Below are 26,983 nucleotides of genomic sequence, written 5' to 3'. Positions count from 1 at the left end.
GTACTGGCAGCAAAAGGACACAAAAAATCGTCAAGATTTGCGTGTTTTAACCAACATGCAGTGTTGATACCATTTTCGAGTTATTTGCAGGCTCTATAACAATTGCGACCTCTAGTCGAGTCAGTGTTCATGATGGCCTGCTTGGAATAAAGTTCGTAAGCATATCTGACAAAGGCCAGTTTACTTGTTAAGCTTGTAACACCAATGGTTCTAAGAGCTTCAACTAACCCTTACCGGTAACGCAAAATATTTCATTTCTGGTTACTCGATGATGTTCCTATCGTAAAATTATTCTCGACACGTCTTTCCCGCGTCTTTTTTTAAATTATCGCCATATTGTTTCAGTAACAGTGTAGGTTATTTTTGACTTCGCAGGTGATGATTATAAACGTAGATTACGCACCAATATTAAAGTAACTTTTTAATAATCATACGCTTTTATAATCAGGAACACCAGCATCGTGCATAATATTGATGTCTTCCCCTCGCCTTGAATGCATTATCCGAATCCGTCTAGGTTTCATTTCGGTCCTCTAGGGGGCGCCACAGGTACTATTAAATTTCGGGTTCCCACGCTTACGGCGGGAGTAAGATGGAGACCCATTTTGGGCAGTCATGGCAAAGGCACCTAAAGATCATTATGCCTTTACGGGTTACGTAATTATTTGTGCATTGCTTAAAGCGATACTTTGCATCTCTCCTCCAGAAATCTCCCCCATGAAACTACCTGATAACCTAGAAGAAGGCCAGAGGCTCGTTTTAGTTTGTGTTGTACTCAAAGGCAATCAACCAATTTCATTTTCATGGAAGAAAAATAATTTACCAGTTCTTTTAAATGACGAGGTGAGAATAGTTCATAACGATGAATACCAGGAATCTTTACAAATTATAAAATTAAGGCCAGATCATGTCGGTAACTATACGTGCAGTGCTAAAAATCTTTATGGATCTGACCAAATGACGGTTCCCGTGATTCTTAATTTTGCACCTCGCTGGCTGATTAGCGAGTCTGTTGGAAAGCCACGTGTTGTTGAAGCTGAAGCCGGCAGAACTGTGATGTTGGACTGCCGTGTACAAGCTCATCCGATTGCAGTCGTCAGTATTTTGCGAAGTAAGTTTGCCTATTTTTATACATTTTATTGGATATCTAAAAAGTAATGTGACTGAGCATTTTATTTTTTATACCTTGTGATCTTCATATAAATTATTTATAAGGATTTATTTACTAAAATGCCAATCTAAAATGTCGATTTGGAAAAATAATTAATTTAGAATGTTAAAAAATACCAAAATATGTGATCAGTAACCTTCTAATATACCTTAATGTACTCACTGTCTCTATCTTTAATTAGGAGGTAAAAAATTTGATTTTTCTATAATACACTATGTTTCCTGATGTTCCACTACAGGCTTACTTAACCTTTTTGACAATTTGCGGTAACTATAGCAGAAACTTAGTGTTGCACTGCGCTGTTTATACATGTCTAATTGTAGTACTGTAAAAAGCCGACAGTTTTTTAATTTTAATTTCAATTTTTAAAAGGTGTATACTACCCGACACGGTAAAAGTACAATTGGCCAAATTTAAAAGATCTCTAAACTTCTAAACAAATTGCTTCTGCTATCATTATTGTGTTATTAGTTTTCAATTACACAGGAAGACACACCTGCAACCTGGAAATTCAGTCTAAATCTTTGACTTGTCTATGGTAACTATGTGGTAGCTTATCAAGGCTTTGCTACTCATTATTATAGATTTAATAGCATATTAGATTTAAGAAATCAATCATTTAAAATCGCGTATTTTATATCTTTACAGATGGAAAACCAATCATAAATAATCCTCGATTTCATTTTGATACCAGCGGTCTTTTTAAAATCGAGAACGTCAACCTTTCAGACAAAGGAGACTACACATGTCAAGCATCGAACGCAGTAGGATCTATCTATACAAGTGTGAAGATTTCTCTTACCGGTAATTTTTATCTTCTCACTCCAACGATCTTCTATTTCTTCATGTGTTATCTGTTGATAGAACACCGATAACAAAAGATACTGTTGCATGAATACTACAAAGCGATGCTCTAGTAATAGCAACGCAAGGATCTCGAAACGATTATACTTCTGTTTTAAGTTGAATTTCGCAACCAACATTCAGATTCCCTCGGTCCCGCCAGGGTGCGCCACAGGTACTACACTACCCATTGACTCCAATTAAGCTTACAGCGCGGCATCAACATGGCTGACTGCACAACGCGGATCGACTCACAAGCTATGCATCGCCTGGATCAGTTTATCATAGGTGTTGCCGTGTATTTAGCTATTATAACAAAATATGTGAGCTCCAATCCACCCCAGATTGGTCCACTAAAAATACCCGATCTCCTTGAAGAGGGTCAGCGGCTTGCTATCATGTGCGCTGTGATGAAGGGAAGTCAACCAATTTCATTTTCTTGGCGTAAAGATAATGTTCCGATTGTGCTAGATGACAATATCAAGATAGCACATAACGATGATTATCAAGAAACCCTACAAATAATTAAACTTTTACCAGAGCATGTAGGTAACTATTCGTGTAGTGCAAAGAATTTGCATGGGTCTAGTCAGGTATCCGTTGGCGTACTCCTCCGGTTCGCTCCGAAATGGATTTCTTACACTACGGCTAGAACAAACGATGCTGTTCTAGTGGAAGCCATTGCTGGTAACAGTGTTACCATCGACTGTCGTTCATATGGCTACCCCACCCCGAAAATCACTGTACATCGAGGTAAGTGTCACGTATTCCTATATTAATTATTTTATACTTCAAGCTGCAATGCTGTGCGACCATTTGGCAGCTTTTATGTGCTTCATCTTTTCGATGGTCGAACGTAATTAGAGCTTTTTACTAACATTTATAGCACTGTAACTGGCGATTCGTGTACGCGATTCAAAATAAGCTTCTTTTCAATGTCTATGTTCTAATGATCATAATAATCATAAAAAAGCTTGCATTATCAGAAAAAAGCTGTATTTAGTAAAAAAAAAAATACCGATAAACATTGCTTATCGCTGCTAACAAAACGTAATATATGTTATACTTATGGTAATAATTGTACTGCTGTTTGCAACCTTATCAGCAATTCACGCACATACAACTTAATATGAAATCTCTGTTACTATAAAAAGGTCACGAAACTAATTTATCTAAAGAAGCCTATATGCGATGTCACCATCGATTGTTAATTTACTACCTATTTATTCTTAATCAGTATACGAAGTACTATGCCTATAAGCATATAACATACGCTTGCGAATTTTTTCAAGGGAAAACAAACTTTCGGTTTCAGTCGACCTTGTAACCTAAGTACCCATTTCGAAAGATCAATGAGGTAAATAGTTGTGATGGTCAGTAACAGGCTCGTACAAAAATAATGTTAGAAACTGCGTATAATTTTATTCATATTCTTACTACTAATTTATGATAACTCAAACACGAAACTTTTGATGTAGATAATTGTAATAAACGAATATTTACATAGGGTGCCGCAGACCGCGCATGTTCTTAGTTTAATAATCGAAACATCCTAACTGCAATAATTTTGAACTACAACAATTGAGTTGTAGTGGTTTACTAGCAGCATATCTAATAATAGCTAGTGTTTTAAAAAGATGAACGAATACGCTTTGTCTAGGAATAAATGATAATCTATACGATTAGAGTAAGAAAAAAATGAACACTTCGCAAGTATTGTTTAAGCAATGATGAGTTTTAAAGCCTTTAATAAAAAATGTTCCTTATTATGCGTTTTCAAATGTATTTTTAATTTTACTAACGCTGTCATAACAGAATAAATCTCTTTGTTTCAGAGGGTGCACAGATTCTCACTTCATCCAGAATTCATTTTGAAGAGGGTCTACTAAAAATAAACCAAGTAAACTTATCCGATAGGGGATCCTACACATGTGAAGCATCTAACACCCTTGGATTTATTACTAAAGTGATAAACCTATCACTGACTGGTAAGTTTTGGCTACATTTAATTAAAACAATATTTTTGAAAGCAAATTTATCACACTATAATGGTTCGCGCATACTTTAAACAAAGATTAGTCTACTTCATAAGTTCCTTTGAAGGGTGCAGAACTGCCAAAATCTAAAGCTTTAACTTTACAGATTAAGATTATACGAGTCATGTATCTTGGCACTTAAATAAGCTTCCGAATATTGTTTACGTCATAGAAGTTGCACGCTGGTCCCACCAGGGAGCGCCACATGTATTGCGCTTATTTGGGTTCAAGCTCACGGTGGGACCAAGATGGCCGCAGTCTTCCCACCGCAAAAGATGTCGCCGCCAACTAGCTTGTTTTTAGCTCTTTTCGTATCGATTATCCCCAATACATGCGACGCTGGCGACATTCCTCACATTGGTCCCATAAAAATATCTGACGATCTTGTTGAAGGTCAGCGGCTTATGATTGTCTGCGCAGTGTTAAGGGGTACACCGCCAATTTCGTTTTCGTGGCGAAAGGATTCGGCATTACTCGTAGGCTCACCCGATGTGAAAATTATCCATCTAGATGAATTTCAAGAACAGCTTCAAATTTCTCGTTTGAGCTCCGCTCACATTGCTAACTACACTTGCCAGGCCAAAAATGCGTTTGGCTCAGATCATATGTCCGTTCGAATTGTGATGAAATTAAAACCACAGTGGATATCGAGTAATAACAGTGACGCAGTGTACGGAATAGAAGATAAAGGAGTTCGTATCGACTGTAGGGCGTTGGGGCACCCAACGCCGACAGTAACGATTTTAAAAGGTGCGTAATATTTTGGTGCTCACCACGAATCAATATAAATCATAATAACTTAATACCAGTCGAAACTGACTTGCCCAAATGGCTTACGACTACTAATTAGCATTATCACCATGGTTCACCGTCTTGTTTTATGCCTTATATAGGAGTGAGCATACCACACTCAAATATACAACAATACAATTGGCTATGGATTATACATACGCTTTCAAAATTCAATACTGGTGCAAATTATTGATTTCCATTAGTTGAATAATACAGTCATTTATAATGAAATTCTTGTACCCCATTGTAAAGGGAGTAGGTTCTTTGAGTTCTTTCTTCTTAAGGTTCCTTAAATCAACAGACACTCTCAGGAAGTTGCACACCTACAAAGCAGCAATTTACCATTTTAGTCAATGAAGTGCTACCTATATATAGCTAGAAACTAGTCATTTCACCACCAAATTGCCTCAGACGGATTGGAACAAAATATGTAACCCTATATAAGGCAGAGGTATAATAATTCAGTTGATAATCTGTTAGTTGACCTTAATTGTGAATTTAATTAACTTTTTGTTTTATGTAGATGATTGCCAATAGCGTTATAATAGTGCAGTGTGCTCTGGCTTTATTTCAAGAAATATGATTTCGTTTATAATGCTGGTATTTTCTATTATTTCAGATAATCTTCCTATTATAGTATCTAGCCGCCTCCGAAACACAGATGGCCTCTTGGAGATTACTAACTTGAAATTAGGAGATAAAGGCAGTTATATGTGCGAAGCTTCGAACACTATAGGACGAATAATAAAAACGGTGAAAGTCTACCTAAACGGTACCTACATTATATGGTAAACTAAATTCCTGTAGGAGCGCTAAGAGACAGTGTACTTTTCTTTCGTACCTCAATACAACTAATATTTGTTTAACTTGTCAACTGTTTCATTAGCTGTTTAGTCATAAATTATTTTATGATAAATTATTTTAAAAAATATTTATATATCACAGTCAGTAATTTTTTTGCATAATTCATTAAAATATTTAGCCAATTTATTTAATATTGTAAAAACAAACCTGTTCATAACGCAAAAGCCCGCGCCTTATTTGAATTGTACATGCTGTCACGATGATAAAACCGAATAGCAGGATTTATATTCCAATCGCATTCTAGACAAGTGATTCATTATTAAGATTACTGTGCACTAGCAATATTGAGTCAATGGTAAAATAATATATGTACAAAAACAAAATGATAATATGAGCAACCATCATGGCATTAGAGTTTGTCCTGGGTCCCGCCAGGGAGCGCCACCAGTACAGCGATTTTCTGGATTTTTGAGCTCACGGCGGGACCAAGATGGCGATATCCACATGCAGGAAAAATGACGCGATCGGTTAGTTTACTTGTGATTTTTTATTTATGTGCAATATGTAGCACATGCTATGCAAGCGAAATGCCCCACATAGGACCGATAAAAGTATCAGATGATCTCGTGGAAGGCCAACGTCTTATAATTTTATGTGCGGTGCTTAGAGGAACACCACCGATTTCATTTTCATGGCGAAAGGGCTCCAGTCCTTTATCAACTTCAAATGATGTAAAAATTATCCATCTGGATGATTTTCAAGAGCAGCTTCAGATTTTAAGTCTTGGATCTAACCATGTAGCTAATTACACCTGTCAGGCTAAAAACGCCTTCGGCTCGGATCACATGTCCGTCCAAGTTAACATGAAATATAAACCTAGATGGATCACAGCCAATCATAGTGAAGAAGTGCACGGGGTAGCAGACAAGGGAATTCATATAGACTGCAGGGCAATAGGACATCCAACGCCTGTAGTGACAATCCAAAAAGGTAGGTAATAAAAAGATGTCGTATTTACTAGCTTAACTGTTTCGATTTCATCTTACTCAGAATATATAAATGTGCTAGTCTAACCATAAATTGAAAGCATACCAATACAGCTATTTTTACTTCATTAAAATCATATCTATAATGCAGTTTGCCGTTTTATTACCTTTTTTTTACCCAATTGTAGGTCATAAAATTCAATTTAATATTTTTTTAGATCTGTGGGAAGCTATGTTCTGAGAGGTCTACCTGTGCGCTCTTTTATGAGCTTAGTTATTAGAAAGAATGAATACTGACCAATATTTAACGTTGAATCTAACGTCAGGCAGACTTTTTACCTATAAAACACATATTGAAGAGCTTTTATTATATAAAATACTATGATTTTAGTATGCTTACAGTTCAATCAGGTTACGAAGCTTTAAGAAAGCAAGACAGAGAATACCGTGCGTATGTTAATTTGACTCACAAATATAAAGCCAGCTATTTCAAGTGTTCGATTGTTGAGCTGACACAGTTGACGCTGAATATGAGGTTTCATTCTGAGCGTTCATCTAAAAACATCTAGGTACCTATTTTGAATAAGAACACCAGTTATTATCAATAAAATGCATTACTTCATTAACATTATCCGAGCTAATTTAGGTTAACCCGGTTTGCTGCGCCTCTTTACCTGACCGACACTTCTTTTGAAAGGAGAAACAATATTTTATTCAGATATTTCAACAAAAAAATTGCAAATTTATGTGTAAATGATGCACGTATTGACGCAGTTACTTGGATACATCGTAGGTAAACAGGCCCATTTTGTTTTCAGATAAACGTCCCGTCGATCCTTCCAGTCGCCTTCGAATTATAGATGGCTTCCTGGAAATTTCTGATCTTAAGACTGAGGATAAAGGCGATTACATTTGTGAAGCTTCAAATGTTATTGGACAGTTGACGAAGACTGTAAAGGTTCACTTCAACGGTAACAATTTCCCTTGACTATTTGTAATACTGTACGGTTCTGAAACTTATTCTCTTTTAAATAAAATTGGCGCGCTTCTTTTAAATATGCGCGCTACTGTACATTTTGTGAATCGAAGAGGCTGTCAATCAAACTGAAACAAACCATCCTGAACATTCAAAAATATTTTTTTAACTGAACTGCTTCTGTTACGTAAATAAATAACAACGTGTGGGAACAAATGTCACTTACTATGAGCATAATATTGATTGCTGCAAGCGAGGTTGCGCTTTGGTCCCGCCAGGGAGCGCCACGGGTTTTGTTCTTATCTAGTTCTCAAGCTTACGGCGGGATCAAGATGGCCGCAATCTGCATTTCCGAAAAATGGCACGCTCTGTTAGATTGCTATGGGTAATTCTTTGGTCTGCCGTCTACGGTGTTTGTTTTGCCAACGAAATCCCTCATATCGGACCCATAAAAATACCCGATGATCTTATCGAAGGTCAACGACTTATGATTTTATGTTCAGTAATGCGAGGTACACCTCCAATTTCGTTCTCCTGGAGAAAAAACTCTAACCCATTGGTAAGCTCAACAGACGTGAAAATCATCCATCTGGACGAATTTCAGGAACAACTCCAAATTCTCAGTCTTGGTTTTAATCATGTTGCTAACTATACCTGTCAAGCTAAGAATGCTTTTGGCTCGAACCATATGTCGGTTCAAGTTGTAATGAAATACAAACCTCGCTGGCTACTTAACAATGACAGTCGAGAAGTCCATGGAGTAGCAGACAAAGCGGTTCGTGTTGATTGCAGAGCAGTGGGACACCCAACGCCTAGTGTTACAATCCGGAAAGGTGAGTACTAATAATTTTTGACCTTGTAGTACTAACAAACTGGCACTCATATTTTAATACAAATTTGAATGTGTTCGTAATGAAACAGAATCGTAGATTTGGGATATATATAATCTGCTAAAAAGCGCTATATATGTCTATTGCATCAGGTAGACTTAGTTGTGACAGGTTTCTTTTTTTTTTATTATAGAAAATGACGTCCTCGTCTCCTCCAGTCGCACTCGATTTCTAGATGGCCTCTTGGAAATTCCGCATTTATCAGCTGATGACAAGGGAAGCTATGTTTGTGAAGCATCGAATACCGTTGGAAAAGTGACGAAGACTATCAAAATCTACTTAAATGGTAAAACTGAATCAAATTTTCCACTTTTTATGAATGTCCTTTACGAACGCATATTGCCACCTTGAATTGAACGTCAATAGCATCGGCTATACTCATAACTGACATTGAAATTCCATACTTCTGCGAAAACTGTGAACTATAAGAGGAAATTACCCTGTTTACTATGTTGTCGTTATTAGTCGAAGTTTCGCTAAGTTATACGTTAATGCATAGAGATGAATTCATCTGGTGTTTAAGAGTGAAGGATGCTGATTAAATTCGAGGACATCGCGTTAACGTTTTGAAATTCCAATGCTTGTGACTGTCCACTAAAGGGTAAGTAAATTTTCTCGAACAAGCTAATTATTATTGTTATTTTAAAGTAAAAAAATACGGTATGGGAATCATGTAGGAAAAATTCCGATATATACATATATATTTTTTATTTAAACTAGTTATATGAAGTCTTGCAGAGCCCACACAAAAGATTTTTACGTTTTGCAGCATATCACTTTTTACGTAATCTAGTTCATCGCCAGTGCACTCTGTGGGTAAGCAGTTTTGCTTAAGATGTCGTTTGTTAGCTGTCTTCATATCTGACATGTTTACAGAAGCATGAACTCCTGATTAAAGACCGTTCTATGATGGCAATGTTTCCAAGCGCCTGAAAATGAAAGTTAGATGTTCTATGATTTAAATGGAACCTGTTTGACTGAGTTAAACATAGGAAAGGCTCAGAGAGAATGTCGTTTGGAGTAATATTCATGAATTTAACAGGCAGCTAATGCGAAAAATATTATTACAGAAAAATTATTATTAAGAAACAAGTATTACTTTCTGACAGAGTTAGATGAAAGGCAAACGCAATTCGTCTTGTAGCAAATTGTCTACTAAAACTAGTACCACAGAAGCAAAACAAAACGGTGTAACTCTAAAGTAAAATATGCATTTATAGAATATAGCGTTTTTATCAATGATGGTAGATTATTACAATCTTTGCGAATAATTACGATTACGAATAATGAGTCATAGCTTTAGAAAAGAATGAACCCTTTCCTGCGTAATATTACGCTATGAAAGAGATCCAGAATTAAGTTTAATATAAAATGTAGAGACTTATAATGTGCAGAAACGCAGCTTAGAATAAATCTTTATTTTATTTAGGAAGTAGATTACATCAGTCTGAATTTTTGGATATAACAAACTGAAAAATCAACTCATTAGGTGTTTATCCGATTCAAATTAGTCCTCCTATCATGCTAAGCGAGTAATCTACCTTTAGTCCCGAAGGAGGGCGCCACTCGTCTTATTAAGAGTGCTATGGGACACGCCATGGCGGCAGAAAAATGGCGACATCCTATAGCAAAACATCGTTATTAGATTCAGACAGCATTATGAAAACGATTTGCAAATGCGCATGGTGTCTGGCGGCTGTTGTGCTTTTTTTCATTTGTGATTGCAGTGCGACGATTGTTGCACCGCATATAGCCCCTTTAAAAGACCCCGAGGACCTGGAAGAAGGTCAACGGCTGGCTATTTTATGTGCAGTGCGTAAAGGGTCCTTACCAATTTCATTTTCTTGGCGGAAAGATAACGTTCCAATCGTACCTACCCACGAGCTGAGAATTTTACATACAGAAGATTACCAAGAAACACTGCAGATAGAGAAACTGAACGCAGACCATGTTGGTAATTACACTTGTTCGGTCAAAAATATGCACGGTACGGACAAAATGTCGGTGCAGGTAAAGCTTAAATTTCGCCCAAGGTGGATAACGACTTTACCTAGCGCTGGTACAACTAAGTCTGGTGTTAGTGACGCAGTTATTCAAGGAGAAGCTGGAGGTAGTATTAACCTGGATTGTCGAGCTCAAGGATATCCTACACCAAACATTCGTATTTATAAAGGTGAAATAACGATCATTTTTAGCGCTTGTTACTGTGGCATTTAGGAAACGCGCTTCTAAACCTCTATGTTGCAACAAATATGGTTAAATATGGCCATCAGGGTCAAGTGAATTAGAAGAAGGTATCGATTCTAAATGACGTATTATCAAATACAGCTTATCAAATACAGGAGAATACACGGTATTTATTAGTTGTCTGTACATTAATTAATAATACTTAAATAACTGGATAATTTTGCCTCAAGATCGAAGACACAAAAAATTATCTGAAAATTGAAAGTGAATCAATGGGTAGAGTTAGCTTTAGCATATTGAGTAAACCGCATTGTTCTCCCCTTTGGGAATAGAGATCAATTGAGCTACTGGTTTCCATATATGTTTTAAAGTCTGCCTTGCCGTATCTCTATCAGAATATTAAAATGCAGATAATAATGCGTTATGCAAAAAATGGAATTGGTTAGAGATCGCGATCACAAACAAAACATTTTTAGATTTTTATTGGTAGATGATTTAAACAATCTCAAGCTACATGTGAAACGTCGTGGGGCTCATAACATTGAACTTTTGTTCATATCTAAATATAAGGAGGATCCAATACCGTAAATGAAAATTACTTTTGTATATTTGTAGAGTATCTGAAACAAGTAGAAAAATTAAATAATTACCTACTAAGATCTCTAAAATTTTCAACACTTTCAGAAGGCGTACAAATGATTTCAACGAAAAGAGTGTCCTTTGATGAAGGACTACTGACCATCAAACACGTTCTAACTATAGACAAAGGCGATTATTTGTGTGAGGCCTCAAACAGTCAAGGCCGCATCGTGAGAACTATTACCCTAATGCTCATTGGTAATAATAAAAATATTTGCATTTATTCCGGAAATACTTTTTTTCCATTATGATTATTATGTGCATAATCCGATTAATTCCTTTATCGTGTTTTGCGTTTTTGTTTTTACTTTTAGACTCGACAAAATGTTAAATCGGATCCGTAGTGAACATACCTCAAATAATCAATTATATTTGTATTACAAAAGAACATTAACAACATTGAAATAGCTACTTAAATATTTAGAAACGGGCCGCGTCGATACCTGATTATCATTGGGTCCCACTAGGCGGCGCCACTTGGACTGTGAACTATAGATGAATCCAAGCTTGCGGCGGGTCCAATATGGAGGCTCATCATTCTAGCAGACATGATGAGCGAACTCGTCTACTCTAAATTTATCTTTTGCACCCTGCTAATGCTTGAAGTGGCGAGTGAAGCACCTCAAATCGTTTCCGTTCGGCAAACTGAGCATCTAGAAGAAAATCAGAGGTTCATTGTGCTGTGCGCTATTCGCAAGGGTTCATTGCCGATTTCTTTTTCATGGCGGAAAGACAATGTTCCAATAATACCTAGCGACCAGGTTCAAATTATGCACAATAGTGACTATCAAGAAACTCTGGAGATTGAAAGGCTGACAAGTGAGCATGTTGGCAACTATACCTGCAGTGCCAAGAATTTGCACGGATCTGATCAGATATCTGTTCCGGTTGTCATCAAATTCAAACCACGATGGAACTTATCTGAGGATATAAAAGTAATTTCAGGAGTAGCTGGTAAAGCGACTGACGTAGACTGCACAGCACTTGGACATCCCAAACCTACAATCAAAATTTTTAAAGGTATTTTCTGTTTACATTTAATGAAAATGTATTGGTTAAAAAATGCATATATTATTTAACATATTTTGCTCTAACGCAGTATTTTTGGCTTGGTTATTTTTCTTTCACCAAGAAAAATGTTTGACAAGAAGAATTAGTTACAAAATTATCACTTTTAAACGTAAATAGTAAGCATGCCAAATATTAAGTTTTAAATAAATAAATAGACCTGCTCTGTGATTAATCAGTCTAACTTTGTAACAATGGTAATGCATTTTTCGATCTGTAGATCTCTAATCAAGTAATATCATATATAATTTAGCCGTAGCTTTGTTTAGGTGATGACATTAATACTGTTGTTTTTCAGATAAAACCAAGTTGATTTCATCAGCTCGAATTGAGCGTCTTGACGAAGGACTCTTGCGAATTTCATCCCTCAGCCCCGAAGACAAAGGGTTATATGAGTGTGAGGCTGAAAACTCTGTTGGAATCATCCAAAGAACACTATCCCTTACTATCACCGGTTTGTGCAATACAGTGTATCTAATTGGACTCAATGCTTCTTTTAGTATTGTTTCATCGACATCTAAAAGATTGCGCACTCTATACATATTACTGTTAACACGTCCTTGTTTTTCCACTTTTTTGCAACGTAACATTCTTGTATCTGTGCCTTCATGTGCGGAATATTCGATAATTTGGTTACCTGAAAATGGGTTATATAAGTTGCTTTACTATATTTCGTTCTTTATGATTAACAGATTAACCAGTCTCATCCTACTTAAAAGATCTAGCATATTTATGTAAAATATAATATAAAAAGAAGTACATGTAATACTTTTTTTTACCGTACGCCTCGTACCAATCCAAATGCTGATTTGTAAGTAAAACGATGAACGCCCTTAAAAGTTCAAACCAGTTTTATGTCATTGGCCTTTTTGGTTAAGCACTGAAAAAACTTCGTGATGTGAGTTATGCTCATCGTTGTATTTTAAGTAGAAGAGAGTTTTGTTTGTGCTACTGTATTATTATTGTGTTATTATGTTGGTTTTATATTTTGTTTACTTACTAGCTAACCACTAGACGATATTCTCTAAAGGATATGTGTCGCAAATACTTACGACGGAACCACCATAACTGTCCGGTGGCCACGAAAAGCTATTATAGCGTAGCCGCTTGGATTATTGCTTTTCACTTCTTCGGTGCGTAGTAGATTCCGTGCCATCTTTCAGATAATGCCATTGCTATTATCCAAAACTTTAGAGGTGAAAAAATAACTGGTTATGATATGTGCTGTTGTCAAAAGAAGCCTTCTATCTCGTTTCCTTGGCGAAATGATTTTTCTTTGTCTGAATGTAACGACAAAATTGTTCATTGTGCTGATCATATGAAGACTCCTTGAATTTTCAAACTTAGAGCCATCATATGGCAAGTCCCTATACACTGCGAAAAATGCGTGTGGTTTAGGCCAAATGTCATTTGCACTTGCGCTAAGATTTAAAACCTACCCGAATGACAAACACCCTATCACGGGAGTAAGCAGCAAGAGTGTTCAGTTTGAGTGCTATGCAATTGGACATTTTTCATTAGACATTCCGAGGCGAGATACCTACTTTAAAATTGTGATTCAAGCGGTATGTCTAGAGCCCAATTTGCAGATAGTACACAAACATGCAAAAAAGTTACGTTACCGATGTTAAGTCTATTACCTAACGGCTTTATTCAAATTGCTTCGTTATCGACAGAAGATAAGGAATAATTCAAATACAGGATACACAATTTATTTGGTTTTATTACGAAAACAATACAGCTTGTTGTTACTAGCTGATGTCTTGTTGTACAAATATAACTTTCATTGCAAAGTTTTGCAACTGCAGTTGCGGGAATGATAAGACACAGTATTTTTTTCAACCACATGCTGTTTAGTGTATTTCTATACCTTTTCCAAAAACTTTCACTTGTTCTTCATTTTTTTATATCCCCACGGTGCTTCTAAAGAGCTTAAAGTGTAGATAACTTAATGTGAACACTCAATAATACGCAACTCATATCAGGTATTTGTTTACAGTTAACCTCGAAATATTTATATAGCTTGTAACCGAGATAAAATATTGTCATTGCTAAACTATTTGTATTTATACAGTAACGGATTTGTTCAGAACCCGTTATCACAATATAAGCAAAAAGGGGTTGTAACAACTTAAAAAATTGTTTCGCAGTTGTTTGTTTTCATGAATACCCGTCGAATATGTTCATTTATTCGCGGCATTTCGGCGATGTCTGTTTGTCCCTCCAGGGGACGCCACCTGTATCGGCCATCGATCCAAAATCTTTGCTTCAACTTTCAAAATGGCGGCTTACTTAGTCGTCAGGCTAATATCGTAAATGATGCTAGCATTTCTTATTTTTATTTTTTCATTGGCCGTTGCTCAAGGTGAGTATCTACGTATTTTAAATGTCCAAATGATATATGCCTCATATGAAATAAATTTTAATAGTCAACGTTGTTCAGGATGATTTACAAGTCGATTTATTTGCAACATTTGTCAAGACAGCTCATTATGAACACTTTCGCCGTTCTTTTATTTTCAGTTCCTCCTGAAATTACACAATTCCGTATGCCTGATGATCTCTCGGAAGGTAAACGCCTTACACTCATGTGTTCAGTTAGTGCGGGCACACCTCCAATAACCTTCTCATGGCATAAAGATGGCTCCCCAATTGGGAATGTGCCTAATATTCGTGTTGTACACGTCGATGAGTACCAGGATAACCTGCAAATTGAAAAACTTACAACTGATCATATTGGAAATTACACTTGCAATGCAAAAAACCTCTATGGGTCAGACCATCTGATAATGCGGGTTATTATGAGATTTCCACCCAAATGGAGCAATAATGAGAACCAGCCAAATCAGACGATCAATGGAGTTGTGGGTGCAAATTTCACCATGAATTGCTCTGTCATAGCTCATCCGGCAGCTGCAATCAAGTTTAAATTCGGTATGTATGTGATTTTTGCAAATTTCAAAGGGTTTCTGTTGAGTAAAGGCTACGCATTTCCATTTTTCAAAAGAATTTGAATAATACTATTTTTTTTGCAATCGCGTCTAGGAAAGCTTGTGTTTATCAGATGATGTTGCTATAGTTTAAGCAACTCAAGAGCATATATAAAGGTATTGGAAAAGAATGACATCAAGGTTTGGATAGATATATTTTATGTAATTGGTCTGATACTCCCTTGATGTTCAAGGATTTGTTTTAAGTAAATTTTTTATATTGTGGAAAAGTCATTCATTAGCATCTTGAAAGCAAAGTGAAAAATAATTGAATTTCAGTTCAATAGTATATTTATACAAAGACCTGTTCTAAATACGAAAGCTTCATTGTTTCTTGACTTGTTTACTTTTAAGTGACTAACTTGAAAATAATTAGGATTTGAATGTACTTATTTGAATGCACATTTTAAAGGCATTTATATATCTCACGTATATTTTTATTATTGGCTCACTCTTACAATGACTCAAATTTCAGGAAAAGTCGAGCTTGGCCCGAACGATCGCTATCATATAATTCCTGGTCACCTAACAATTCATAAAATTATTCCAAAAGATCAAGGAGAATATACCTGCGAAGCCTTCAACATTTTAGGAAAAATCTCAAGAAGAGTATCGCTTCAACTTAGCGGTAGTTCTTTTGTGATATTGACTCATAGACGTTGTGCATTTGTTATAGAAACTTGCTTTGTTTTAGCGCCACTTATTCAAATCAGCCGACCTTCAAATTATAAGTCTAACAGAGTAACTCAGCGCGACTAAATATAAGATACACGATCACGTCCTTGTAACGAATTGAATAGATAATAATAATCTCGTTTTACAATAATATTTTCCCTTACTGATGGGCATTTCACGTTAAGTCATCAATTTCCAAATAGTTCCCCCAGAGGGAGCTACTAGTATTGCTAAGTTATTGACGATACTGTTTTTTCCGAGTGCAGCACAGCAATGGCGTCGGTCGTATATCCGACGCACGAAATATGCATCAACATGCTTGTCTGCCTGTTAATAATGTGTTTACCTTTCGGTCGAACAATCGGACAAGGTATGTACTGTGTTACAAAATTTTTGATAGTTTTTTTTTGGTTGTAAGACAATATGCGAAAATAGAATTCGACGAGAAGGCAATATAAGGAGGCTGAAAAAATTTTTAAAATTATTTTTTCTTCAAACAAACCTCCCATTTTTGTTATTAATACATCGTTTGCGCGGGAAAATCTTTTCAAGTATCATCAAAAAAGGAGTGATTATATGATTATATATAGGAGTGAGTCTGTCACATGTAATTGCTATCAGCTAAACATGACATTTCTTGCAGTTATCCCTGAAATTGCTACCCATAGAAGTGTCACCGATTTATCAGAAGGAAAACGCGTGTCCCTTATATGCTTAGTGATATCGGGGACCCCTCCAATTTCATTCTCATGGACAAAAGATGGCGTTCCCATTGGAGGCCAATCCGGGCTGAAAATTGTTCACTTTGACGATTTCCAAGACCAATTACAAATCGACAGTTTAACAGCCAAGCATATGGGAAACTACACATGCAACGCAAAAAACCTTTATGGGTCAGATCAGATGACAGTTCCAGTGACTATGAAATTCGCACCCAAGTGGGCAGCAGAGAGTGAGGAAAGCCACGATATTCTAGGGGTAACTGGAGAAAGTCTACAGCTAGATTGTAGGGCCATCGGTTTTCCCCAGCCTCTTATCAGAATACTTAAAGGTAAGAGAAAATGCGTTATACTAAATTTAGAATGAGCGACACATCTATGTTATTGGTTTTCAGATATATATATATATATATATATAGGCAGGTTTTCCTTATCTAACTAGTAACAATTGTTTAACGTAGTGCATAGCAAAGCAAATAGGTGAGTTGAAAAGCTTTAGTCATGTGCAACGAAATTTTTCTTTAAAATATCTAGTACTTCACCATTTTTCTAAATATATAGCGAGCGTTCACTATTAGTGTCGCGAAAATCACAAGAATATTATTTCTGAATATTCCAGGGTCAGCTGAGATACATAATCATCGGTTGGTAAGAGGCCTGTTAACTATCGAGTCATTAACATCTAACGATAAAGGCGAATACCACTGTGAAGCTTCCAACAGTCTTGGAAAAATCGTTAAAATTGTCACCGTTAAACTCAGTGGTAAAGTGCCGCTCTAAATTCAATACAGACGAATTCTCAGGATACGAACATTGTCTACTGACTTTTTTCTATAATTATTGCATCGCAAAGATGTTATGTTCTTACATGCTCCAGTGAACTGACAAGAATTCTGACCATAATCAATAGATAGAACAAAATGCGTTTAATTTTTTATTTTTCATAAACTATCACAAGGTTACAAAATGTCCCACTAGGAGGCGCCACCGGTATCAACAATGTGGGTACAAAATAGTGACTGCCATTAGTAAGCGACTCTGGTTTGTGTTTTCAACTAGCTAGTATGGAGGAAAGAACTCTTATAAGATGGAGTCTGATTAATATCTGGATATTGTGGCATCGAGCAGAATGCCAAGGTTAGTACATTACATGTAAGTACATTTTTACATAAAACATTTAATTATTATTTTCGTAAGAATCCATAATAGGCAGGTGCAGACACCTTTTGCACTATATAATACTAGTTTATATCTTTCGATGCCTAATAAAGACATGTCTATTACAGTTCCGCCACAAATATCGCCTTTCAAAGTCCTTGAGGATCTCTCGGAGGGCAAGCGCCTATCTCTGCTGTGCTCGGTAGCATCAGGCACTCCACCTTTTTCATTTACGTGGAGCAAAAACGGACGACCCATCGATTCTCGGAGCGATGTCAAAATCGCCCATTACCATGATTTTCAAGAGCAGCTCCAAATTGAAAAGCTTACTGCTGAGCATGTAGCCAATTATACATGCACAGTAACGAATTCCCTAGGCTCAGATCAAATTTCGGTAGCAGTGGCTTTAAAATTTAAACCTCGTTGGAAAAACGTCAACGAAAATCAAACTTTAACTGCTGTAGCTGGTGAAAAAGCCAGGTTGGATTGTGAAGCAGTTGGACATCCATTACCAGTGGTGAAAATCCATAAAGGTATGTTGATTCTTTATCAAAATATACGTATGGCTAACTTGAGCTTATATTGTTCGCTATTCTTGAAGTAAACTTGCTTGTCACAGGGTAGCATCAAATCTTAATCATAGTAACGGATTCTCGATGATTTTAGACCGCTGAAGGACTTCAAATTGCAATTTTTCACTCTTGTATATGCAACTAGTGTGAGTGGTATGGTGTGTAGACACATATTTGGGGGTAATGGACTACAGAGCTATTGACAGAGAATATAGATATAGTTAACAAATGATTGAACTAGTGCACCGACGCAAGTTAACTAGCAAAGTAATATTATTACTGATATGTGAAATTACTTTCAATGTTAAGGAGACACGTTTGTGGAGTCTTACTAGAGCTTCTCTAAAACTCGCCACTTCCTATAATTTGTGCTTGTGCTGCGCGGAAAAGAGCGTGACAAAATGATCTATTTTGTAATACAAATACCTTTAGAATATCTAAATAATATGTGCCCGCGCTGGATCACTAAATGCTCAAACAAACCCAAACTGTTGCGATACTATCCTATAATATCTGACGGTCTAGTTTGTTTGGCCGCTAGTGAGGATTAAGTCGAAAGCTGCAAAGTTTCAAGTAGCGATTTTTAGAGTTTTATAAATCTAGTAGAAAGTAATAGATATCCAACAGACGTTTAAATGCTGTTGGATTCGAATATATTTGTTTACACATGAGGTTAACTCTATTAAATACCTAGACTTGCTATATATTTCAGACGGCACGAGAATCGACGATTCCCACGTGAGGGATGGCATCTTTTCAATTAACGCAGTTTCATTCGGAAATAAAGGCGACTATAATTGTGAAGCTTCTAATTCTCTAGGAAGGATCTCTAAAACCATCACCCTTCATCTTAGCGGTAACGAATTAGCAAAACTCTGTGCCCGCCAGTATACTTTTATCGCAGACGGATCCGAATTGACAAATAAATGTTTGCAAAATTAATGCTTATATTGTCAGGTGAACATAAATCGAATTAATTCTATAATAAACACGGTCTTTTATTAATTACCATTCGTTTATTCTATTTTATGAAATATATAAAAGCGCATGGCCTCTATCGTGTTTAATGTGTTAGTTTCGAAGTGTCCCACAGGACGGAGCCACCGGTACCATAATCCAAGGCCTTAGGCATGCATTTCGTTGGATAGGTATAACGGTGCTCTCCTTCATTTTAACGTAGTGTATGGCTGTAGAGCCTGCACCACCATGCAACTGTCGCGGATTGCACTTCCATGGATTATATTGCCACTGTATGTCGTTTGCCATACAAGTTCTGTTCCACCTCGGATTTCACCGTTTAAAGTTGTCGAAGATCTCTCAGAGGGACAGCGCCTTTCTTTGGTCTGCTTGGTATCAAGAGGCACACCACCGATTTCATTCTCTTGGATGAAAGATGGTAATCAGCTAAATTCGGTAACCGGAATTAAAGTCTCTCTAGTCGACGAAGATCAAGGACAGTTAAAAATTGACAGATTATCCGTAGACCATGCAGGAAACTATACTTGTTCCGCCAAGAACGCCTTCGGAGCAGATCAAATGTCTGTAACTGTTGCATTAAAGTTTAAACCTCGCTGGCTCAATGATGACAATGACGTTATAAATTCAGTGCCAGGTGTACAGCTATCTATTGACTGTCGGGCAGCTGGACACCCTCAGCCAACAATTAAACTTATAAAAGGTATTAATATGTTCGCATTTAAATTTCCCATATTTACTGGTACATTACCGTAAAAGCACATATTATGAACATATCGTTAGTTGAATATTTATATATATATTCCTGATGTGTCATGCATTTTAAGTATTTCCGTCTTACTCATAGGCAGGCTAACGTAATACCGATACACTAGCCTGCCTACGTATAAAATGTACAAATAAGCCTCTTGTAAATACGTTTCTACTAGTAGACACTAAAACAACATATTTTTCAGGTTCTGATGAAATCAATGGCACAGAACACGAAAACGGATTCTTTACAATTGCTTCAGTATCTGTGCTCAATACGGGAGAATACCGCTGCGAAGCATCCAACTCTCTTGGAAAAATTCACCGACGAATAACGTTGTCTCTTAGTGGTACCATATTCATTCCACCATTTTTGTGCATATTTATCTCCGGAATAAACACATCAGAACGACGTAATGCAGATGTGTTTGCCTAAGATGATATAGGTATTGAACTATGTGTCATAGTAAGTTACGGTAAAATAAATCAAATTATTGTTATGCTACGTAAAAAAGATTGTCATCCTACATTGGCAGATTGTTGCGCCTCAGGGTCGTCTTGCTCGTAACTGAGTCGAAACCTGTCGACAGCAAATTGAATTATATGTATATTGAACCTTTTATAACGAATAAATTGGATGATGGGAAAAAATAACTTCAGTACGAAATTAATCTGTAATAATTTTAGTAAACGACCGTTTGCAATTTACTTTTTTTAATTATGAAGCAATCATAATATATATGTATATGATCTTCATGTGTGTGATACTCTCTTCCGTATACAAAGCGGTCTGTGAACTAATGAAATTGCGTTGGGTTGAGCCAGACTAACCGTGTATTAAATTATCGACACAATTTGTGATGGAGTTTAAAAAAATTATCAAAGTGTTAGTGAACCATTTACTTTAATGAGTTGAATTAGCCAACTTACGTTTCAACTTTACGCCCTGCCTGCAGACATTTAAATTCGATACCTCTCTCTTTTGCCGTTTGTATTATAGTTCCAGCCCGATTCAAGGAGAAAACTGCTGTCGTGACATCCCGCCGCTCTGAAACAACCCGGCTGAAATGTTACGCTCTCGGAGATCACCCCATCTCCATCGTGTGGTCGAAAGGAAACGTCAAACTAGACAAAAGGACTAGTTCGAGGTTGACTCACTGTTATATTTAAGTAATACTATAGTTTACTTAAATTTTTTACGATCAACGATACCGAGTTTAAGTTGTATATATACCTATACAAATCAGTATGATGGTTTGTTGTGAAATTACTTCATAGCTGCACCCCAAATGGTTCAAAATGTGCATGATTAGTGTATTTCCATTAACACTAAACAAATTCTGACCTTAAGGACTTCTGTGAAAGCATGCTAAAGCACCTAAAAGCATGCTTTTAGTTCTTTTTTTCGCTTAAGCCCTGGACGAAAACACAATATTGATGCATATAAGCCCTCACAGTATTTAAACCTGTACCCTTCTAATTATCGTCAGGTACCAGATTGTTGAGTCAATTACGACGGATGGCATGAACTCTGAACTACTGATTCGAGAGACCGATCGCACAGACTCAGCATTGTATTCATGTAACACCGAAAACAAGTTTGGAAGTGATGAGCGTAAAGTAAAACTTATCGTCAAAGATGTTCCTGGACCACCACAAGATGTTAAGGTAAATAAGCAAATGCACCGTAGTTTTAAATTTTAAATTCTGCAATCTAAGCTATATTTATCTCCAAGGGTTGTGTAGTATCTGTCATTGGCGGGACTCAAACTAATGACCCCTGGTCTGTTTCAACAAGAGCCTAATTATTCAAGCACCTGCATTTTTTATAATTTTTTGCGGTAAATAATTGCGGTAAAAATTTGCGGTAAAAGCAATTCTTTCTAGACTATTTAGACAAGCACAGAGAGTAGCTTAAGTATTCATGAAATGCATTTCAGAGCTTAAGTCAAATACGACATTCCTTATAGGTCCGTGATATCTGGTCGCGTTCCGTATCGGTGCACTGGACACCTTCGTACGATGGCAATAGCCCTATAACCAAACACATTGTACAATACTGGAAGGAACATGGTGTATCGTATAGGTTACAAGAAATGGTGATTCCATGGGCGCAGCAAGTCACTCTCGTGCGCGACCTCCAGCCAGGGACCCAATACGTACTGAGCGTGACGGCTGAGAATAACATGGGCAAGAGCGAACCGTCCCGCACAGTGACTTTCACAACGAATGAAGAAGAGCCTGAAGCGCCTCCATTAGATGTGAACGCCATAACGCAAGGACCAACGACTGTGCTGGTGTCATGGAAGGCCCCTCAAAAAGACGCCTGGAATGGTGATATCGAAGGCTACTACATTGGCTTCAAACCGAAAAATTCCGATGGAAGTGCATCGTACAGGAGGGTAAGTGAAACTAAGTTAATTATAAGTGGTATTCCATTGCAATGTATATATATATATACGACAGCGGAACATACTACTTATACACGGAGTATCTACGCTTGTAGATCATAAGATGCTCATTCTTTATTTGTGTTGTTTTGCACATTCGCTAATAAAAGGTGGACCAGACGAACAATATCACGCATGAATTCATACTTCAAGGTCTCAATAAGGGAACGGAGTACGAGATCACGGTCAAAGCATACAATCGCGCGGGAACAGGACCTACCAGTCCGGAAAGACTGGTCATGACTAGACCTGGCGGTAAGGAAATCATAGGCAACAGGGTTTGTTGATTCTGAACTAAGTAACGGACTTATAAAATATGTTTTTATACCTAAATATATAATAATGATTAGTGAACGTTAAAATTACAGAAGATTCACCCGATATTCCACGTCTATTCGTGGATGCTGTCACTGCAGAATCCATCAAAGTCCACTGGCAACTTCGCACGGGAGGACTGAAGTTTAGTGAGTACTTATCTAATCGCTTAACCTTAAACGTCGCATCGTGGACAGGACTTAAACCCTGAATGGTATAAAATGTAGATTATACTGAGTTCCTTGTTTAATAGTGTAGTAGTAACATTATCGTTTGTCATTCTCTCTTATCGAATGCACATAAACAGCTGCCAAAAAAGCTGAATTGGCAGGAATTTTGTAGCTCGATAACTAAACGATTTTCGAATGAGCTGCGCAGATGTCAAGGAGTGTCTTCTTGCACAGCCATGATATAACATAAACTAAATTTATTTGACATTTACTGGCTCATGATGCGCTAGATTATACGGTGCATCATCGTCAAGCTGACGGTGGCGCGTGGCTTGAGAGTATCATAGTGAATGCAACGAGCAACAGCTTCACCCTGGAGGGTCTGCGAAGTGGCACCACGTACGAGATATTCCTTACAGCATCTAATGGAATCTTACGGGGCGACCCCTCACAAATTCTCAAAGTTCAAACACTTCGATCACGTAAGTTAACAAGTCAACCAAATGATCATGAACCAGCTCGATGTTTTATTGCATTGACGCAAACAGTAGTAGTTCAAGTAAAATTACAGTAGGTCTACAATGAAGTTTAGTGTCAAACATTAACAGAGAAATATTTGAATGCTTTGTCATTTATAAGTGAGTTTGATTTCGACTGATACCGTAACCTCGGCGAATTCACGGTTGCTTTTACCTTATATCAGGCGACCAAATAGCCAACTCTCCGGGCCTCAATGGATTTCGTTATTAAGATGTCATCAGCCGACAATATAACACATACGCACGGGCGATACCTCACTGTACTTCTTACTATGCTATTTGTCCGACCGCTTAAATAAATATTTGCGAAATGCTTCCATTAAATGAGTAAACAGTTTCGCTAATTACATTGAGTTGACAGAACTTTTCTATAAAAAGACAATTGAGTTTTCGCGTTAAACTTGAGCTTTTCAGGAAGTTTTTAAAACTGCATAGAAGAAGCGAAGACAAGTAACTAGTACATTACTTCAATTGATGTGTTGACATCGTAAATATTGTTCTGTTGACTATGTTTCTCACTAATCTTGACACGGACAACACCTACAGCGGACATGTTAGTCGAAATGTTCGAAACTGACGGAGAACTTCCACTCTACTTCAACATGTACCTCATTGTCCCAGCAGCAGCCCTTGCTCTCGCAATAATTGTCATCGTGGTCAGCTCGTATATTTGCTGTCGACAAATGAAGAACGTCCAACAGCCTTTACCACAACAGGGTGAGAACCGAGATCATAAAATAGTGCATCAAAAAATGCGCTTTCTACCACTGCTTCAACGTTTAAATATATTTAGAGACCTTTCATTTCCACAACGATTGAAGTTCCTCCGTTCTTTGCGTTATGTCAACACTAGGTAAATAGAGGTTATGATTATGAAAACGCCGCAGTATAATAAACACATCTAGTAAAGCATGTTTTTATTACTACTTTATACTACCTGACTCATTCTATAAATAAATCAGCATTCAAAGCACGTTTCGACATATTTATACTTATCTACTCATTTTGAAATTCGTTTCTCTGCTTTATGGTTATCGGAAACTTTACGAAGAAACGTTTATAATAATCCTTTGCACGCGCGAGTGATTGCGATCATATCTGAAAGACCATAGGAAGGATAATCGACGAGCATCGACTAGGAAAACGAAACTGATCAGTGTCCCCCAATCAAAAAAAGGACATTTTAAGGTTAAAGGTAATCATTTGTTTCGATTAGTTGAATCAAAAAAGACTAACATTAGGGCTATGTGTTATTGTATGATGGACTTCCGACAGAGTTAGCGTTATATGGGACGGTGATGCCCCAGCGCTGTGTGGATGCTGCGGGAAATGAGTTCACTCTCGCCTATGGCACTGTTCAGACTCAGTCTGATTCTGCGGCAGTTCAGCTTCAGGCGCAGGCGGCACAAATGCAGGCAACTACCGCTGCTACTCTTGTCCAAACTACTGGGAACACCAACAATACTGGTACATGGAGTCGCAAAGAGGCGCCTAAGGTAAACTACACCTTTGAATTTGTCCATGATGCAACGCAGTGATACTTTGCACATGTTAATATGGGATTCCGTACTTGTCTTCGCGTAAAAAAGCCGCTTTATTATGTGACGCAAGCATTTACACACACAGATCGCAGAGTATTCGAAATCTACACCAGAAACAAGTTTCGTAAGAGTCTGCGTAATATTCAAACAGAGCAATATACCTTTTTGCGAGATTGGCTATAAATAGGGTAACTTACTTTGATAATTAAAATTTTTTGCTGTTTCAGAACCGACCGTTACCAATTCCAACGGAGGTCACCGACAAAGCCACGGGACACTTTTACGACAGCGCCCAATAAAAGAAACGAAGAGTCGTCTAGACAGACATGCTTAACAGTTATCAATATTAGCCATATATACCCATTCGTATATTGACCTCAATGGCAGCCATAACCACGAAAGTTATTTTGTAGTAACATCAAATACTGGCTATCCTAACATATATCGAAAACATGAGCCATCTCCATATAACCATGTTGTTAATTTCAACTAGTTAATTTAGTGCTCAATGAATAAATTCAACGTACTGAAAATAGCAAGACCTGCTTAAATGCATCTTACAGAGCAGTTCAACTAGGATTTCGTTTCCGCGTGCAGGTTTGTTCCTCGGAAGAAAATTGATCAAGATTACAACGGTATAACAGATTTGTACACCCTGGAAATTCTTACGAAAATAGTATTTGCTCACCTTGAAATGTTATTAATATTAAGGAGTTTAACACGAGAACGCTGAGCCACGATTGAAATCAGTGTGAATGTATCTCACGTAAGTGATCTGGACGCGTGATCGCAATATACGTACAAACGTGTAAATTAAGGAAAACATGGCTTTCTGGGGACGGCTTTTTTGTTTGCAGCATTACGTACCGGATATTTACAGAAACGAAACTATTCTTATTATATGTCGACAGTATTAAAACTTAACTTGTAACTGACATCTACATACGTTAATGTAGCTCGAAGAATTAATCATACATATGCATTAAGGCATATGTGAATAGAAAGAGCATCAGTGAACAATTTTTATGGCGCACCTTTAAAGGACCTACTCGAATACAGATAAATTATACAATATATAGTTTTTCGAATTTGACTATAATGTTGCTGATATCGATGGCGATGATGGTTGGCAACTTGATTGGCACCTGCTTGAGTATACACTTTCCTTACATTTTCAATGGTCAAACATGAATGCGATAAAAACGATCCTCTTCGAACCTGCAGTGGCACTGTACGCAAATGCGCCCCATGCAGCAAGACGTCTACAACAGAAAGAATACCTTCCGATAGAGATTATTTGACAAAGGTAACATGTATTTGTCTGTGAATGTGAATGAGTATATTAGAGAAAAACTTAGTAGGGTATACGAAATGGACAAAGATCTTCACCGCTTACCAAAAGTCCAGACAGAGTGTTGATTTCTGGAGAAGCGATCAAGGAAACAACGTACTAGTCATTGTAAATGATCATTACTAGAGGACTGCTTTCAGTTCCATTTATGCACATCTATGTACTATAATAATAATAAAGAGGCATTACGAAAAATGAATGCAAAATAATATAATCGATTATAACATAAGTGTGGGGATGAGAGTTTACATATTTATATTATGAAACGATGAGCGTAATAACCAAAGAGAATGATACTACTATCGTGATATACGTCAATTTCACGTTACCATCTATTATGGAAACGGGGTGGAAATAAAGATTAAATTACATCGTTTTTACAATGC

At 37.1% G+C, this 26,983-nt stretch overlaps 5 protein-coding genes across 6 annotated transcripts; all 5 read left to right on the top strand.

Annotated features, from left to right (window-relative positions):
• Positions 1-615: 615 nt before the first annotated feature.
• LOC111269873 (cell adhesion molecule DSCAML1) lies at positions 616-26,983 on the top strand. The gene is made up of 21 exons (XM_086972269.1): positions 616-1,111; positions 1,820-1,975; positions 4,246-4,800; positions 6,247-6,636; positions 7,451-7,603; positions 11,931-12,344; positions 12,691-12,846; positions 14,916-15,084; positions 16,336-16,427; positions 16,701-17,108; positions 17,396-17,539; positions 19,810-20,184; positions 21,232-21,379; positions 21,722-21,899; positions 22,202-22,633; positions 22,792-22,936; positions 23,050-23,145; positions 23,457-23,648; positions 24,252-24,422; positions 24,981-25,201; positions 25,474-26,983. The coding sequence occupies exons 1-21, from the start codon at positions 616-618 to the stop codon at positions 25,543-25,545; spliced, it is 5,163 nt and encodes a 1,720-aa protein (XP_086828395.1). The 3' UTR covers positions 25,546-26,983.
• On the top strand, positions 2,014-4,615 carry LOC147752197 (contactin-5-like). Its single transcript, XM_086972289.1, has 2 exons — positions 2,014-2,767; positions 3,850-4,615. The coding sequence occupies exons 1-2, from the start codon at positions 2,239-2,241 to the stop codon at positions 4,080-4,082; spliced, it is 762 nt and encodes a 253-aa protein (XP_086828415.1). The 5' UTR covers positions 2,014-2,238; the 3' UTR covers positions 4,083-4,615.
• On the top strand, positions 7,967-9,099 carry LOC147752196 (cell adhesion molecule DSCAM-like). Its single transcript, XM_086972293.1, has 3 exons — positions 7,967-8,441; positions 8,632-8,784; positions 9,022-9,099. The coding sequence occupies exons 1-3, from the start codon at positions 7,967-7,969 to the stop codon at positions 9,024-9,026; spliced, it is 633 nt and encodes a 210-aa protein (XP_086828419.1). The 3' UTR covers positions 9,027-9,099.
• On the top strand, positions 9,975-11,882 carry LOC147752195 (cell adhesion molecule Dscam2-like). Its single transcript, XM_086972290.1, has 3 exons — positions 9,975-10,671; positions 11,370-11,522; positions 11,639-11,882. Exons 1-3 carry the CDS (start codon positions 10,110-10,112, stop codon positions 11,653-11,655), a joined length of 732 nt encoding a protein of 243 aa, XP_086828416.1. The 5' UTR covers positions 9,975-10,109; the 3' UTR covers positions 11,656-11,882.
• Positions 17,552-19,718, top strand: LOC111269877 (neural cell adhesion molecule 1-like). Of its 2 annotated transcripts, XM_022849776.2 has the most exons (4): positions 17,552-17,913; positions 18,063-18,467; positions 19,219-19,362; positions 19,582-19,718. In XM_022849776.2, the coding sequence occupies exons 1-4, from the start codon at positions 17,841-17,843 to the stop codon at positions 19,632-19,634; spliced, it is 675 nt and encodes a 224-aa protein (XP_022705511.1). In that variant the 5' UTR covers positions 17,552-17,840; the 3' UTR covers positions 19,635-19,718. The 2 variants fall into 2 exon arrangements, with proteins under 2 accessions (XP_022705511.1, XP_022705510.1); XM_022849775.2 differs by lacking the exon at positions 19,582-19,718 and having other exon boundaries at positions 19,219-19,514.

The sequence above is a fragment of the Varroa jacobsoni genome, unplaced genomic scaffold, assembly GCF_002532875.2.
Source record: "Varroa jacobsoni isolate VJ856 unplaced genomic scaffold, vjacob_1.0 scaffold_1423, whole genome shotgun sequence".
NCBI lineage: Eukaryota > Metazoa > Arthropoda > Arachnida > Mesostigmata > Varroidae > Varroa > Varroa jacobsoni.
Note: the sequence above shows the minus strand (reverse complement) of the source record. Positions and strands in the feature narration are given on the sequence as shown.